The 17876-nt window shown below is 32.7% G+C and overlaps 1 protein-coding gene across 3 annotated transcripts in view; it reads right to left on the bottom strand.

Annotated features, from left to right (window-relative positions):
- Positions 1–17876, bottom strand: part of LOC118182114 (nuclear pore membrane glycoprotein 210-like) — a 139538-nt gene that overhangs the window by 100339 nt on the left and 21323 nt on the right. For all 3 annotated transcript variants that reach the window (XM_035351400.2, XM_035351401.2, XM_085808850.1), the window contains one exon: positions 4367–4501. In XM_035351400.2, the coding sequence (XP_035207291.1) occupies positions 4367–4501 (135 nt within the window). The remainder of the gene's footprint in view (positions 1–4366; positions 4502–17876) is intronic.

Here is a 17876-nt window from a genome sequence, read left to right as displayed (position 1 = left end):
CCGCGACTTTTTGAACGACTTGCTTTCTTCACGTGTAATGCGCAAAAAACAATTTTGTAGTAGTTTCATGAACGTGGTTATTGCGGCACGTATGGCTTCAATCTTTCCACGCCGGCTTTTACGAGGGCCTGCATTGAACAAGTTTGAGAGAGATAGGTTGTTCTGCATGAGTGCAAACTGAATCCGATGCTTTAAAACGTACATTATTAAATTCCAAATCTCTGATTTTGCGGTAGGTTCTGATATTCCTCTTAAAAAATTCTGATACTCCTGAAGTGCGTCACACTGAATCAATGAATGACGACTCAGAAGAAAATTCTAAACTTATAAACGTTACTTGATAAAATCCGAAATTTGAGAACCTATGAGAAATTCAAACCACTGCAGGTTTATAAAATTTACAGTTTTTTTTAAATTAATATAAAAACATTAATATAAACTCCAGAAGTAATGTACAATTTAAAAATTAAATAGAAACTAAAACTTTTGGACCTTTCAGTAATTTCTGTATGATTTTATATCCTATTTGTTTTATCATAATACGCAAATCCACCTTTAAGTAATTTCTATATGATTTTATAGCCTACTCGTTGTGTTATAATACGCAAATCCAAAGAATAATTAAGGGAAAAATTTTGTTCCAGATGGAAATGAATGACACAAAATTTAAATTTCTGTTATATCAGTTTACTGGTGAATACATTGTGAAAATATGTTGTTATAGAACAGTTAAAAAGATGTTTTATTTTGTTGTTGTTGTTATTTTGTTTTAAGCAGATATTATTTGGTTATGTTTAAACTCATTTTAAAAAGTACTAATGAAGAAATTAATCGCATAATCGTTTCCCCATACAACAGAATGCAAATGAACAGATTCTCAATATTGCTTCCAGTGTAGTTTATTTTAAGTACCTGCCTAAAAACAGGAGATTCTAAGCCTTCTCTTCACAGCTCTGTTTACAATAATTATATCAGGTTCGCGTTGCTCTAGAAATATATACATCGTACAAAAATCTACCAAAAATTATTTGAAATATTAATAAGGAAAGCGAATGTTTATGTAGTCTGATAGATAAGTTGTCCATCTGAAAACTGCATTAGCTGGAAGAAAATGATAAATAACAATTTAATATTTTTTCCCTGGAAAAATTTAGGTGATTTGAAATCCTAGCCGTAAGTAAGCACAGTCCACCCAACAATAATTATGGCGAATCGAAGGGAATCATAAGAACTTTTATGAAAACTATCAATAATATATTACATGTCAGAAAGAAATTGTTATTTTTGTTTAAATATATTAGAATAGTTTTTAAATACATGTCCAGTAGTGGCGAGTGGGGTAAGACCGCTGATTCTTTCCGAGATTTTAGGCCCACCAGCGCCCGAGAGGTAAAGTCTCTAAACGATTCGGTTTCGATGTTCGAATCCCCCGAACGCGCCGTGTAAATATGCGGCTAGGTGAAAGTCCTCTTAAAAGGTTGCTGGTACGGAAAGAAGGATGGGAGGCTTTCGAACTTGTCGAACATACATTCATCCAACTGTTAATTAAGGAGATTTGGAAATGTTCTTTTTTAGTGGACTGATGAAATATTCTAAGACTACTTTATTGATCGATGAAGAGTGTACTATAGATGCAGGTATTCCTATTATTATCATGGGAAATTTCAGCGTAGACGTCAAACGAAATGAAAGGCATCCGATTTTATGGTACTTAATTTTAACCTCAATATCATGCCAAATAACTACCCAAGAACACTTGGCAATTCCTTTATACATTTAACATTTACTAGGAATATAACTGCAGAAATCTTGAATTATGTAGCTCGTTTCTCATATCATCGACCAGTTTTACATAAGCTCATTTTAAATGAATAAATGTAATAAATAAAATGTATGTGTGTGTAAAATCTTTTTTTTTAACCCAAAGGGCATTAGCCCAGAACGGCTATTAATTTCGTTTTGGCATTTCGCGTCAAAAACTTTACATGTGCGTTTCAATTTTCAAATTGTTGCCACCAAATATTATCGTCCTGTGATATATTTAAGGAAATTAAGTAATGAAGAATCTTCATAAATGTATGTATATTTCTCGCATTGTGATAAAACAACGGTACCTAGAGCCATCAAATTTTGAATAGCTTACATTTCCACCCGAATATGGGTATCTGGAAGCCCGAATTTGTTTGTAAAACTTGAACGAGTTTTTCATTAACAAACTAAACGATTTCAAAGCGAGCAATGGCAACACTGTACGAAAAAAAAAACATTTTTATCTCCAACGCGCGAGGCTGTGTATCGGAAGTTCTAAAAATTTGCCCATTTTTAAATTATTTTGCAATATTGTTTTTGAATTTAATTTTATGGGTCAAGTGCGAAGAACATAATATTTAATAAATAAAGGTAACACACAAAATGTTAAAAAACGCCCCTTTGGGCGTAATGTAAAATCTGAAAGCTTCCGGATTTTTTTTAATATTGTTTTTTATTTTATTATTACTTTGTTTTATAACATCCTCACACATCGTTTGTAATCCTACGCATTAAACACCAGTGGCTCTTTAAACTAAAAGATAGAGCCTACAGTCTTTTTTATTATTATTATTTTATTTTAAAATGCAGATCTTTTTACGACTAAGCAAAACAAGGCAATAACATAACATTAACGATGGAAAAAAACATGACGCTCTTGATGTCAAGATAGCATTTGTCAACCAACAATGCAGTCCAATTCAATGCATTTTACAGCTGCGTGCATTTTAATTGAAAAACAAAGCTTATTTAAAATGTTGATTGAAATTATATTTATTCGAATTTTATATTAAATTACAGAAATAATATTTTGCTAAGACTAGAACTATCACAGAAAGTTCTGGTGCAGTCGAGGTGCTGTCGTACGGCGTACGGTTTGTCAGAATCGTATCTCTAGCAACCCTGGGTGACTGTTCATTGGTTTATACATGCTTCGCTAGAGTTAGGGAGTGATCGACGTTTCAGTACCGCTAGAGGGCTAGGGATATGCCGCTATACGGCAATAAATATGTATTCCGCAGAACGAAACTGTGCCGCTAAACGAAAAAGTTCGAGAACCTAAGGTTTCAGATGGTCAGAAATCTGAAAAAATCGTGTAATCTATCTAGATGGAAACCCTTCTGCGATCATAGGTTAAACAGCTGAATAATTAATCAGATGTCTCTTAATTTTTGACTGAAGAATATGGGACAAAATTAAAAAATATATATAAAAAATAGTAACCAATAAATAGAGTGAAACAGCTAAATAATTAATCAGATGTATCTTAATTTTTGATTGAAGAACATGGGACGAACTTAGTAAAATAAATAAAAAGATAATAACCAATAAGTAAAGTAAAATCAGTTGAAACAGAACGGAGTAACAATATGAATGAAAAACTTTATAGCCTCTAAAGCTTCGTTCAGACGGTGGTTTTAAAGTCCTAACAGGTTTAAGCCGAGCTTTCGTTGCTAAGCAACCAAACTTCGCTACGTCACAAAAACTGGTTTAAGGATTTTGTCTTAAAAGTTCGAACATTTCAACTTTACGACAACTTGGTATAAGAATTATCAGTCACAGCGAAAGAAGCGATTGAACCAATCACGTTTAAGCAACTACATATTTACGCATGCGCAACTTTCCCTTCCCAGATTAGCTGTGGCTTAAACCTTAAACCCTACTAAACAGGTGCAATGACTTTTACGCCTTAAATTAGAAAGCTTTATAATGACAAAAACTGTCGTCTTACTAATCCTATACCTTTCGGGACGGCCAGAGAGACGTATGGAATGTCGTCAAAATGGCTGTGAATTTCAAATGAAATAGAAAGCAATTTCTCTATTTTACATCAACAACAATTAATGCAACTCCATGGACACATTGTTAGGAATGAAGAAATTTCTCCGACGTGCTCTTGCAACGGTTAGCATATCGAACCTGTTGTTCGAAGAGCCCAGTTTGGATTTTAAACAAGGACAATGTGATTTTTTAAGGCTTTTGGCTTTTAAAATCCTCTGTTCTCCAAAGTATCAGTTAATGAATTACGTCCCTTTCAAATGCAATAATCCAGCTGATCAGGTAATGAACGAAATCTAAAAATACTCGATGCAAAAGACTTAATTAAAAAATATATTTGCTCTGATATTTGACTTCTGTTTTTATGTACAAGTGAAGCTAATTAATTATGAAAACAACGCAAGTTTATTGCGTTAGTTTCTCTGTGTCCATATAAACAATTATGTAATTAGGATCTTAGACATAATTTCTAAATAAACATATTACCTTAAATTCAAGAGCATATATATGTACTTAAACTATGATTTCATGCTTTAGAATGAGGCGAAATTTCACTTACCATCTTTATTTTTTGCAACTACCGTTAATTTCTCAGGGTGTCCTCCAAGTATTACCTCATCTGTTACCCAGGATATGTCGATATTAGCCACAGAATCGGTAATCACATCCCAAAATACTTTAGTCCCTGTTTTGCCTGAAATTATATTACAGTAAATGAAGAATTGATTAAGAAAATGTGTCTGAAAATTGATTTGCATAGATATCATAAAATAATTTCAATAAATACTTAACTATTTCAATCAAAATCCAAATTAATTTTAAATCAAGAAAGGTATTAAAAATACTAGTACTTACTTATTTCAAAGAATATTAATATATGTCTAATAAGCACTGTGACATTTAGAAAAATCAAGAAGTAAGTAACAGAAGTATGTAAAAACAAGTAGTAAAAAATTATTTGGCAGCAGTTATTAAATAACATTTGACAAAATGAGTTCAGCTTTCTCTTCAAAATATTCTTGACCGTATCTCATATATCTGAACAGGTTTTCTTATTACTCTCCCTTTTTTTTTTTTTTTTTTTTTTTTTTTTTTCCAAATTTGGGTTACCTACCGGTGGCCGAGCAGTAAAATAAAATCACTCAACACTGGTAGTTCGACTAGAGTTTAAATCATAGCACATGGGCTGGCTGTATGGGAGTTTTCGTAGTTTTTCCCGAGTGTAACGTGAATACCAGCTAGTGTTTCTTAAAAAGTTACTCCATAACAGCATTCTTTTCCTTAGGTAGATAGCAATCGCGGCGTGTTTTGCGGAACCCAAGTAGTACAATCTAAACTTTTATTTTCAGTTTATTAGCCTAATAGGTATTGGTTATACACTGGTTAAGATTAATTTTTTAAACAATATAATGCATTTTACTGTGCCACGGTATAATCTTCACCCAATATTCTGTGTGAAGTATATGGTAACTCTGATAGGGGGAAAAAAAAATATCTGAAAAAGATAAGCTATATCAAAGTAGTACTGCCCACCAGCGGCCGAGCGGTAAAATCGCTGAACACTGGTAGTTCGGTCCGAGGTTCGAATCCCGCGAACGGGCTGGCTGCATGGGTGTTTTCGTGGTTTTCCCCATGTGTAACGTGTATACGAGCCAGTTTCCCTTAGAAAGTCCTCCACGAAGGCATCCCTCCTCTTAGGCAGATAGCCCTCGAGGCTTTGCCATAATCACACACACACACAAAGTAGTACTATTTACTTAAGAGTAAATGCAAGTAGTTTTATTTACTTAAGAGTAAATGCAATCGAGCCTTATATTCAGAAATAAATTCTCCATTCATCTGCTAGTTTCGAAAGAACTATTACTATCTGATAGATCTAAAAATTTGTATTCCTAACTTGTATCCCCGAAGATGGAAAGAAAGGAATAAGAGAAATAAAACTGTTCTTAAAAAAAGAAAAAAGAAAAAAAAATCTTGCAGTGGCTGAGAAGTAGCAAATTTATTCCAAGAAAGAATACTCTCTATCTGAGGGTATAGGCCCTCTACCTGAGGGAATGGTTACCTTCGTAGAGATTTTCCAGAGTAAAACTGATTCATATTCATATTAAGTGCAGGGCAAACCTTAAGAGCCCCGCGTTGCTAGCCCGTTCGCTGAAAATAGAACTAGGACGAATTACGACTGTTCGTGATTTTATACACTCGATGACTGCGGGCTGAATGCAAGGAGACAATTGAGTTTACATCGGGAACATTAAATTAGATAATAGTAAACAGGGATTTTCATACATTTTCTACTGTCAACCTGCTGACGTGCTACACACAGAATTTTTCATGATATTGCCTTATGTCTGACTGATCGATATACAAAGCATTTTTAAGTTTTATCTTTTCTTTTACTCTGTTTAGATTTCACTATAGTCATTGTAAAGTATTCTGACAGCTATGATGTTAAAAAAAAGGAAACTTTAAGAATGTATATTTGTAATGAAAATGTAATGCAAATGACTGTAATGTATAATGTAAACGTCGAAAGTTTCATGACATTTTTCTCGAGGCTTCACAACACACTACTGCTTTAACCCTTTCCGGAAAACTACCTTTTAAAGTTGGAGTTTTGATAAATAGAAAAGAAAAAAGGTGGGCAGTCTAATTAGGCCTAGATTAGTACACAAGTAAAATTTTGTGAAGATAGCACTTATCGTTTTAATTCTGTGGGTGTGCCCAAAGTGGGCACACTGATTAAAATAGAGCTTCGAAAAGAGTGCTGAAACGAGCATTGTTGTCAATGAACTGACCGATGAGATGCGGAGAAACAAAGAATACAGACTCTCAGTTGTCCTAGATGATCGGTGAGCCCGGTCTGGGCACACCTAGGTTTCGCCATTTGATTTTAGGCAAGATTTCAAGGTAAAAATTTAAAACTAATATAGAATAAGGAGATTAGCATACAGCCAAAAAAATAACATAGAACTTCCTTTTCAAACAATTCTTTTTATACCCTAAAAAATAATCTGGAAGATTTCTTTGAAAAATAAGGGTCTTAAAACTAAACATGGCTAAAATATAGGGACTGGTTTGTGTTGAGCTGCCATCTGCTATAAATAAAGAAGGTTCAGAGTAACCTATAAATCCTTTTTCATTCAATTTTTCTGTGCGTACAAAAGGAACGTTTTAGGTGTGTCCATACCGGACACACTGTGCCGCAAAGGGCTAATAAGGTTTGCTTCGGATACTGTAAAGATACTAGCGATCTGCAAAAGAAAAAAAAATGGTACAGAATACCAATCAGAGAAGTTTTAGTGCAGACAATAGCTGTATGCGAAGATCGGCGATATGACATTAGCAATGAACGGATTATTAACTGCAGTTCATGTGATTGGCGAACAACGAATAGTAAAGTATGTTAAAGAATTAATTACAGTTCGATTCTTCTTACTTAAAAAAATTACCCAAGAAAAGTAGCATAAGTCGAAATCTTTCTCGTATTAGAGATTGAAACCTAGTAATACAACTCAAAATCAACAACATTCTATTTCGATTGATTTCATTCAACAGAAAGTGTCAGATCCTTTTGAGAATATACGAAACAAACATCCAGAGAGTTAAGATAACAGCAGTTTTGAAGCAAATTACGGATAGCTTCAATAATAACAGGAAACTCGTGCAGATTCGCGCAAAATTAAATTATTAAGGAAACTACAAAAGACCTCGTAGCTTTTCTGCTCAATAATATCCGAAAACCCCTGACATTTTGTTGCAGCTTTCAATAACCAAACTTACCCTCCCCCAAAAAAAAGTCTACAACCTCTATATATCTACACCATCACAAATGTGTCTTTCAGGAAGTTCTTAATCACAAGTACTTTAAAAAGAAACGATGAGTTTTATATTAATTTGATTATATTAATTGCAAAATTAAATTATTAAGGAAACTACAGAAGACCTCATAGCTTTGCTGCTCAATAATTTCCAAAAACCCTTGACATTTTGTTGAAGCTTTCAATAACCAACGAAAAAAAAAAATGTCTACAGCCTCTATATATCTACATCACCACAAATGTGTCTTTCGGGAAGTTCTTATACTTTAACAACTTATCTTATACCATATGATTCGAATCTAATAATTTGGATAGTCTTTGAAAACTTCTTTCACAGTGAAAATTTATTGTCAAGGCAATATAGGCTCTCCAAGATTTTATTTATCGTAGGCAATGTTTCTGAATAGCCCTATCATATATCAATGACAGGAAGTCATAAATCAAAAAGGTATTTATACGTCAAATGCTCAGAAACCTGAAAATTTTACAAAGCGATTGCTGCATTCAACAAAGTATTTACGACACACCGTTTTAGTTATGACATAATATTTAGGAAAAAATTATAATTTTTTCCCTCTATAGTAAAGCATTTCTGAGGAACTAGTTGCAGACTTTACAGGAGGTTATTTGTATTTCTGGCAGTTTTGTATTCGTTCAACTAAACTTTTTTTTAACTCCTTTGGAAACAATTTTTTCCTCAAATACTCAGTAAAGTATCAAAAATTGTTAATTAAATAAAGATTACAGCGGCAAATGCTTCTCTGTATTCACTGTGAAGAATAAAGTATTATTTTTGCTGCTTTACTTTATTCATTCATATGTTCCGCAATTACTGGCTTTCACTTTGACAGGAATACAAACTCAGCCGATCTCTACACGGACATCAGAGGAGTGGCAGTCGATGTCGGTTCTATCAGAATTACTGTATGGAGCATTTCCAGATAGGATTGATCTTCTATAGCATGCAGTGTGCAGAGAATTCGGACTACGCTGTTGCGTAAGTGCGCGAAGATTTTTCCCAGTGTATGTTACAGAAAAAGAGAGGAAAAGTTCCATATTTCCACCTTTACATACCGTTTACCTTTCCATGTCTTCGCCCACAGCTCACATCAAGCATGCTTCAAACCTGTGGCATAAATAGGGTTATATGCACGATATTCGGCCGCATAGGAGTTCGAAGCCTTAAGGGGTCCTCGAATATCCCACTGAACTAAACTTTTATGCTTAAACTTGAAATTTAAAAAGAAACTAATTGTGATTTTCATTTCTATAGAAACACCTATATGATTCAGATTTATGGCCTTGTGAAACTACACCAAAACGAAACTGTACCACAAGAAAGCAAATTCGGATATAAAACAAAAGAAGCTGCATATATGTGCTTCCATTTTTTGAGAGACTAGTATTTTCAGGTCGCTACTGATGAGACTCATTAATGATAATCTCTGTTGACAAACTGGTTATCAGGCTTATTGTGAGAGCAAATTCATAATTTCTGGACTCGAACATTTGACGAGGTCTGTAGAAATGAAAGGACGGGACATCAGAAAAATTCATTAAATCTTCAGAAACGGTTTTTATATTATTGCTTCTTGTGAAATGTTTTCCTAAGCATGAAAAGGAGTAGGTTAGCTTGGTTCAAGGATAACTAATCCCCTTGAACATTATTAGTACTCACCTGATATTATTGCCAAGACTTAATTAGATATTTAACTTACTGTACAGCTCTCATGGCTTAATGCTGAATAAAATTTTAAAATAACTATAAAATTCCTCTTTTTTGTGTGCTTTTTTTATTTAAAACTCCTTTTTCTTATCTTCTCAGATTGTTACATAATCAGACTGTGTTTTAAATGCCAGAAAAAATACTTAGAAATATTAAGAAAAATTACTTAAGTTCTTTTGCTAGTAGATAATAATATTTTTCCACTAAGATTGAAACCTCATTAGGGTATGATAAGGTAATTAACAATTCAATTGAATGCGTATTCAACAGTGTTTTGTTATTACAGATTAGGCTCATTATAACGACTTTTCGCTTCCTAAAGGAAAATGACATTATCGCGAATGCTCAAATTGAAAATTGATTTAATATATTCTCATCCGTTGGAAATTTTGTACACTAGTCTTTGTCATGGAATGGTCGCAATGATAAGTGTTGTCATAAAGAGTTAATAACTGTCATAAACTGTTCTAAAATTTCCAGCATGTTTATCTTAGAATCTAAATGGTATATATAATTATTCGCTTTCCAAATCAGATCAAAATTAAAGGTGAAAGGAAACAATAAGTTATTTTGCCTCAAACTGCACATTTTCGTGAAAAATGAAGAACAGCAACAAGGTAGTTTTCCAAATATCAAGTGATTCATACTCCGGCAAGATTTTAACACCTTCAGAAGATTTCAAAACATGACACAAGGAAAAAGAACCTTTTCTATAAATTCGCATAAATGGTGCTAGTTTTTCAGAAGCCTATCATAAAATATGTCCTGAGAAGAACTTTACATCCTTTACTTCGGACTTTTCGTATCTTTTCCTTTACTTCCTTAATATTTTTCGGGTGTAATCACGAAAAATTCCGGATACCATTTTTCAACGAAAATATCCATTTCGACCGCTCTCGAATGCAATTTAACGATGCTTTTGCTTGACAAATGTACGCAAGGACAGAATAAAGACCTTTCAACCCCCAAACGAATTATAAAACTCATTTAAAATGAACTAAAATCGACGAAATTGATACTAAAATGAAATATAAAAACAAATAAACAAAAAGAAACAGTGATATTTTAGGTGTTCGAAACAGGATTGTGCTTACGTTCTTTAATTTAAGGCAAGTCTGAAAATATTTCGCTTTATCATCTTCTCATTAATTTCTTAGATTTTTCTATTTCTCTCATTTCTTAACTTGGGAAAGTGTTCTTCTGGGCTTATTCTTGACACTGTTCTGTTTAGACATATACATACTCAAAATGCATTCAGATACATGTAAAAAAATCTGAAATGTACACCACATGACTTCCTTGTATGTAATATTAAATTATACGCATCTTTCCCACATTTCATTTAAGCATATTTCCTCGAATTTTATTAGAGATATGTTTCTCATTCAATTAATTCAGTTCTCACTTCCTGACAAGAAAAAAATACATAAAACCTCAAAATATTTTATTAAAAATTGAAAAATATAGAAAAATATAAAACATACAGTTAAAATAATATAAAGAACAACTTTTACAATTAAAATTAGAGTTTCTACGCTAAAAGAGATTTTTTCATGGCGTCTGTACATACGTACGTATGTATGTATCTCGCATAACTTTAAACAGCGTAGCCTCAGAACGTTGAAATTTTGCATATAGGACTGCTATAATATGTAGCTGTGCGCCTCCCTTTTTGGTTGCAATCGATCGCACTAAAAGTATATATATCCCCTCTGCTACTCGGCTCGGTGAGCTCAATTTTGTTTATTCTTATATGTTGGTAAATTGCGCATTTTTTGCTTTAAAAATGATTAAATTATGCGGTTATTACGTTCGGTTAAGATTTTTATGCCTTTAGTTGCCATGCTACATGCAATAATTGTAGAATTATCAACAATTTAAAAGTTGTTTAATTGCAAAGCCTAATTTTTATTTACCATAGCAGCCATATTTGTTTACATTTGAAATTCAATAGAATAGTTCAGTTGTTGCCAGTCTAGGGAAACTGAACTTCGCAACAACAAAGATAGCGTCTTCTTTTATTATTGCGAATTAAATCATGCTTAATCCATTCTGGAATTAAAATTTAAGTTATTAAATTATCGCATATATTGACTCAGCATAGCGTCCACAACAAATTAAGTCAGTTTCTACGCTTTCAGTGTCTTTTTGCTGAGTGTGACCAAGAGTAAGCTTTCAGTTTTGTGCACCAAAAAATCTGCCTTCTTGCCGCTGGCCGAATTGCTTGTTTTCGCGTAAAAACTCTAATTTTAATTGTAAAAGGATTTCCTTAAATTATTTTAACTGTATTTATGTTTTATATTTTTCAATTTTTAATAAAAATATTTTTAGTATTTTTTCCTTGTCACAAAGTGAGAACTGAAGTAATTGAATTAGAAATAAATCTCTAATAAAATTCGAGGAAATAAGTTTAAATGAAATGCGGAAAAAATGCATATAATTTAATATTACGTACAAGGAAGGTCATGTGGAGTACACATCAGATTTTTCTTATATGTATTTGAATGCATTTTGAGTATGTATATGTTTAAGCAGAACAGTGCCAAGGATGAGCCCAGAATAACGCTTTCCTAAGTTAACAAATGAGAAAAGGAGAAAAAAATATAAGAAATTAATGAGAAGATAATAAAGCGAAATATTTTCAGACTTGCCTTAGATAAAAGTACGTAAGTACAATTCTGTTCCGAAAACCTAAAATATCACTGTTACTTTTTCTTTATTTGTTTTTGTATTTCATTTTAGTATCAATTTCTTCGATTTTAGTATGATTCGAAGTAATTATATTTTTGCTTGTTAAATTTGTGGGAAAAAAAGAAATCTGAAGCTAATATTCCCAAAAATTGAAACAAATTTAGTGATTCATCTACAAAAATCCACAGTGCACTTCCTTGGGATCATAAAACGTGAGCATACAATAACCAACTATGTGAGATCATGTGTAACAGCATTAACAACAGAGGAAAAAATGTTTTAAATTTTTACAAAATCGTTATATACCGTTAAGCGAGACTAATTACTCTCGCTTTAACTTGAGAGTAATTTTCATGAGTATTTAGAGAATTCTGTTAAATTAACTATATATTAAAATTTTAGCTGATAAAGATTTGGTATCTTTAACAAGAAATTATAATAATAAATATTATGAAAGAAAAATGTACATTTTATTAAACAAAGAAACTTTTTATTCCCTTTCTAGAAATTCTGACAATAAATCCTTTCTTAAAATAATTTACAGATATAGAAGCGAAATAAATAAAATTATTAAAACTACAAGATATATCGCACAGGACACGCACAGGGCAATCTTCGAAGTTTGTCAGGATTTAGCCAGATTCTCTTACATCGGCTTCCACGAAAATCGTTTCAGAACAGTCGAATGATTTTCATGTACTAATAATCTGTTTGAGAACTTTCTGCCAGGTAGTTGTAAGAATTTCAAGTTAAATCAAAATCAAGTAGCTTGATTATTTTCTAACTTTACATTTCATACCAGTAGTTTTTAACTCTATACATTTTTAGAGATTTAGAAAAAGATTTATACATTCATAACATTTTACAAAAACATATTGAAGATTACATGCTTCAAAGATAATCTAAATCCTTGTGAATATGCATTGTCATAAATAAAATATCAGAAAATTTCCTTATTAAGTCATTGATTTTTAAATTTAAATTCAAAATACCATAAAAGGGATTTTTATCGTAATCATACATAATTAATACGAACTTATTGTATAATGTTATGTCCTGTTCAGCATTCTTTTCTTAACTATAGCTGTATTTAATTCTAGACTATAAAATACGCCTACATTCCCCTCTCAGAAAAATCATGCATTTTTCATAGAATTGTACAAATAATAATGTGTTTTTATTTCAAATCATATTTTTACTGCTTAGAAATTCATAAAAATCTTGCGGCATAGTTATTATCTTGACATAAGGAAAAGAGAGGAAAGCCCAAATGAAAACAGACCTTACCTGCTGCAAATGTATTTCTAAAATAGGAATATCGAAGAACTACTGTAATACAGTGAAGAACTTGAATTAAAATATTTTAAGAATTTTGCACTCAAACATCATAAATACATACATTTAACAGAGATCCTAAGTAATCGGAAAGAGTTCAATTTTTAATGAGATAGGCTTGTCGGAATAGCACTTCACTTGTTGAAGAATCCATTAGTTGGAATCCTAAGAAAAACATAAGATCAACATCTGTTCCCAATTCGGAATATAACTAATTTCATAAGCGTGTTTTACTTTGCCAGCAGCCGGTACATAATGAAAGGCTGGTATGGTAAAAACCAAGGTATGGTGTGGTATATTTAATTACGACAAAGCACTACAGGGCTATCTGCCTAAGGGAAGGGATGCCTTCGTAGAGGACTTTCTGAGGGAAACTGGCTCGTATACACTTTACACATGGGAAAAAACACGCAAACGCCCATGCGGCCAGCCCGTTCGCCGGGATTCAAACCACGGAACGAAATACCAGTATTCAGCGACTTTCCCGCTTGGCCGCTGATAGGCCTTCAAAACCCAAGAATTATAAGTGAAAATAACTTTGAACTCTAAAATGCGATACAAGTAGCGTGATTTATTAAGGGAGTAAATCATAAAGGAATGTTTTAACTTCGTGAATATAAACATAAAGGTATGGAATGTTTCACTTATTTATTTACAGTATAATGAATGATTTATTAATTCAACATTCTGCTCGAGAGTGATCATACAAAAATTTTACTTACACAACTCTTCCACTCATTGTGCAAAAGCTGATCAAAACTGTTAATAATACATTTTTAGAAATATTATAATTCGATATATACATCTGTAATTAATATTTAAGGAAATAAGTCTGAAGAGACTTTTTCTAACACCCTTCATTATACAGAAAGCAAATTAAAATAAACTTTTCTCGCTTTCCAAATCTTGTAATAAAGTTTCCAATGCATTGAAAACTGATAGTCAGTTTGCTCTTAAGATTTTCAGTTTCCACAAGAGAAATCCGTACAAAGCCTTTCTAGGAAAAGTGATTCAATTTATGCTGCAAATAATAAGCACAACTATTAATGGAGTGAAATGTTTCTATTCTCAGGAATTAAAGCTGAGAAGTAACTAGTAATATTTAACAACTTTACTTACACCGCTATTGGTTGTTATGGCTGTTGATAGTCTATAAATTATATAAATTGAATTAGAAATACTTTAAAATGTTTACTTTTTATCTTCTCTAAATTTTATTTACATTATTGTGTATTGAAGCTCAGATTGCTGAAAAAATGAATGTCTAAAAAAGGAAAGTAAGAAGACGCAAATTCTAATTAATCAGAATTTTTTAAAATTTATGATGGCTTTTGTTCAACCACATCAGTTAGCTGCCTTAATTTTAAAAAAACTTTAGAGAACATGCAGAAATGATAAGTAGGGGGCCAAGGCAAATTTAAAAGAATGTAAACATGCATATCTTTTATGAGAGCCATGTCTTCAAACAAATTTGTTTCTGATGCAAATTACGTTAAAAGATTAGACATTTAAAAGATATGTAAAATGGGTATACATTAATTTTTGAAAATTCTTGAAATAATTTAGATTTGTGAACTAAATAATCATGGTAGATTATCAGCTTATTTTTTTTCTTTTGTATTTTTGCCAATTGTTATGTCCGTCTACTGTTCCATAACTTAATAGTTACATATGTGTTTGTTAAAATTATTTAAAAGATTAGCGAGACGGGTGAAGAACCTTAGGCTGGTGCGGGTTTCATATCAAACACAAATTACAGTTTTATATAAAATTACCGCCAGTCTACGATCCCGCCTTTGATTTTATTTTATATGATATGTTCCTAGATTTTGCATGGCATGTCTTACATAGAAATGATTTTTATTTATTTATTTATTTTATTTTATTTTTTTTTTTTTTTCGATCTCGGAGAAAGGAAAATCTCATGAAAACTTATCCCTGAAAAAGCAAATATTGATTAAGGTTATCTGGTTACCTAATCAGAAGCCAGGCTTCGTTTAGTTGATTATATGTCAAAACACACTAGGGCTATCTGCCTAAGGGAAGGGATAACTTCGTGGAGGACTTTCTAAGAGAAATTGTCTTCGCGTGTGAAATTTGTTACACACGGGGGAAACCCCGAAAAGGCCCATGCAGGCAGCCCTTTCACCTGGAATCGAACCCAGGTCAGAACTTCCCAGTGCTCAGCGATTTTATCGCTCGGCTGCTGGTGGACGCAGCCAAGTACTCCAGCCAGGTACTTGAAATCTCCATTTCCCCTTTCTTAGAAGGTCTGCTGCGAAAGAAAGTTGGGAGGAAGGAAGAGGGTGCTTTAGAATTTTTCCAAGCAAAAAGAAAGTCTGTTGTGGAAATTCACTTTCGTGCCCTAAACTCGTGCTTATATTCTCCCACATTCTCTGAAACTTTTGGGTCTGATTGGTTGGTTGGTTGGTTATTTGTGTATGGCAAACACATGAGGGCTATCTGCCTAAGGGAAATGATGCCTTCGAGGATAATATTCAAAGGAAACTGGCTCATATTCACGATACATATGGGGAAAAAAACGAAAAACAATCGTGCGGTCAACCCATTTGTCTGAACTCGAATCCGGAATGAACAATCAGTATTCCGATCGGCCACTAGTGGGACCCGTAGGCATCTGAAGGCCGAAGCTTATGTTCATTTCATTGCTTCAGCTGTAGATGAAGGAGACTCATTTTTAGCAACATATTTGAACTCAAATAATGTGCTCGCCAACCTGTGGCACGGTGGCGTACCGCTTAGTATCATCTTTGGTACATTACATTTCGAAAATTTACTGTTATGCTCATGTACGTCTCTTTCTTGTCATTTATTTTATTATTTCTTTTTTACACCTAACCTGTTGTGTGTTACATATGTACTAGACATTTTCCCCATTAGTCACGAAATGCGAGATTCCGTTCATACGACACTTACTGCTTACCACAGCACATGGGCATTCAGGGTGCCCTGGTTGGTTTGGTTGGTTTGGTTTACTTAATTATGGCAAAGCATTCGAGAGCTAACTTCCTAATGGAAAGCATGCATTGTGGAGTATTTTGCAAGTGAAACTGGCTCGTATACACGTTATACATGGGAAAAATCACGGAAACGCCCATGCAGCCAGCCCGTTTGCCGGGATTTGAACGTCAAACCGAACTACCAGTGTTCACCGACTTTACCGCCGGCCGCCTGTGGGCTCTCAGGGTGCCCTGGAATCTGGCAACTTAAGTACAGAGCACCCTGGCTATAATACACTAATACTGGAAAAGATTATGTATGTTTGGGTATTTCTAAATATCTTACAATTAGCTAAAGGCACTGATTAAATACAAGAGCGGAAAACTTTATGTCTTTTCCAGAAGGCTATAAATCTACAATACCTATCGTTTATTAGACATAAAAATGTAATTGCAGAAAATTATATTTGATAAATGGAAAGCCAAAGTAGCAGTAAATCACTTTGACAGAAAGATACCTTCAGGATAATCAGACTATTTATATTAATAATGTCTGACCACTAATCAAAAATCCATTAGGCAAACTGAAGATAAAATGAAACATGTGTAGGTATTATTTTACGGAAAGTTCCTCTTTCCAGGCTACAGTTTTGCCCATTAACGTGATGCTTGTATGAGAAACAGGGAAAAGTATAGAATCGCCCACTGCTTGGCGCGTTTTTAAGAATTGCACTAACTCGGTATCCATGTGCACGTCGACTTATTTTCACTTAGAAAAACATCTCATAATTGCACAAAAATGGCATTGCGCACTCCCTTGACTTTATCCATGTACAGATCGACCTATTTTCACTTAAAAAAGGTCAAAGAAAATTGACAAAAATTCAATTCTTCTTACTCTTGTAAAAAGCGCCAAACAAATAAGTGGGCGATTCTGCACTTCACCCTGAGAAACAATCCATTACATCTTTGTTATTAACAGAGAAATTCGTTACTGACAGCAAACTCATGGAATAATTCTACAGTGCGTATGATTAATCTTCGAAGTTAGTGGAATTATAGTAAATAAAATTAATTGCCTGCAACAACTGCAAAATTCTAAACATTTGAACTCGCCGGATTGGGATTAATAATATAATTTCTACAGAAAATAAAATTTAGAAATTTAATAATGTATAAATAAATGAAAGTTTCCGAGAGTTTTTGAAGGGGTTTAATACCAAAAACATCTCGAATTTCAGTGTAAATTCAATAAAACTCTCATACTATTTTATGACAAACGAATGACCATAATGAAAAGTATAATTTTTTAAAATTTTATTTTAAAATTTATATAATTTATTTAAAATATTTATTTATACTGTAAAAGATACAACGCTAACTGAAAATTAACAAAACAATAATATTAAAGGTATCATTAATAAAGTAATGTAAATGATTTAAATCATATATGTTACTTTATAATATGGGTTAAATCATATATGTTACATGAATGATTAAAATCATATATGTTATTTATATTCAAAGAATTAAATTTAA

The sequence above is a fragment of the Stegodyphus dumicola genome, chromosome X2, assembly GCF_044657685.1.
Source record: "Stegodyphus dumicola isolate Sdum_Otavi_A_Nest chromosome X2, ASM4465768v1".
In the NCBI taxonomy this organism is placed as follows: Eukaryota; Metazoa; Arthropoda; class Arachnida; order Araneae; family Eresidae; genus Stegodyphus; species Stegodyphus dumicola.
Note: the sequence above shows the minus strand (reverse complement) of the source record. Positions and strands in the feature narration are given on the sequence as shown.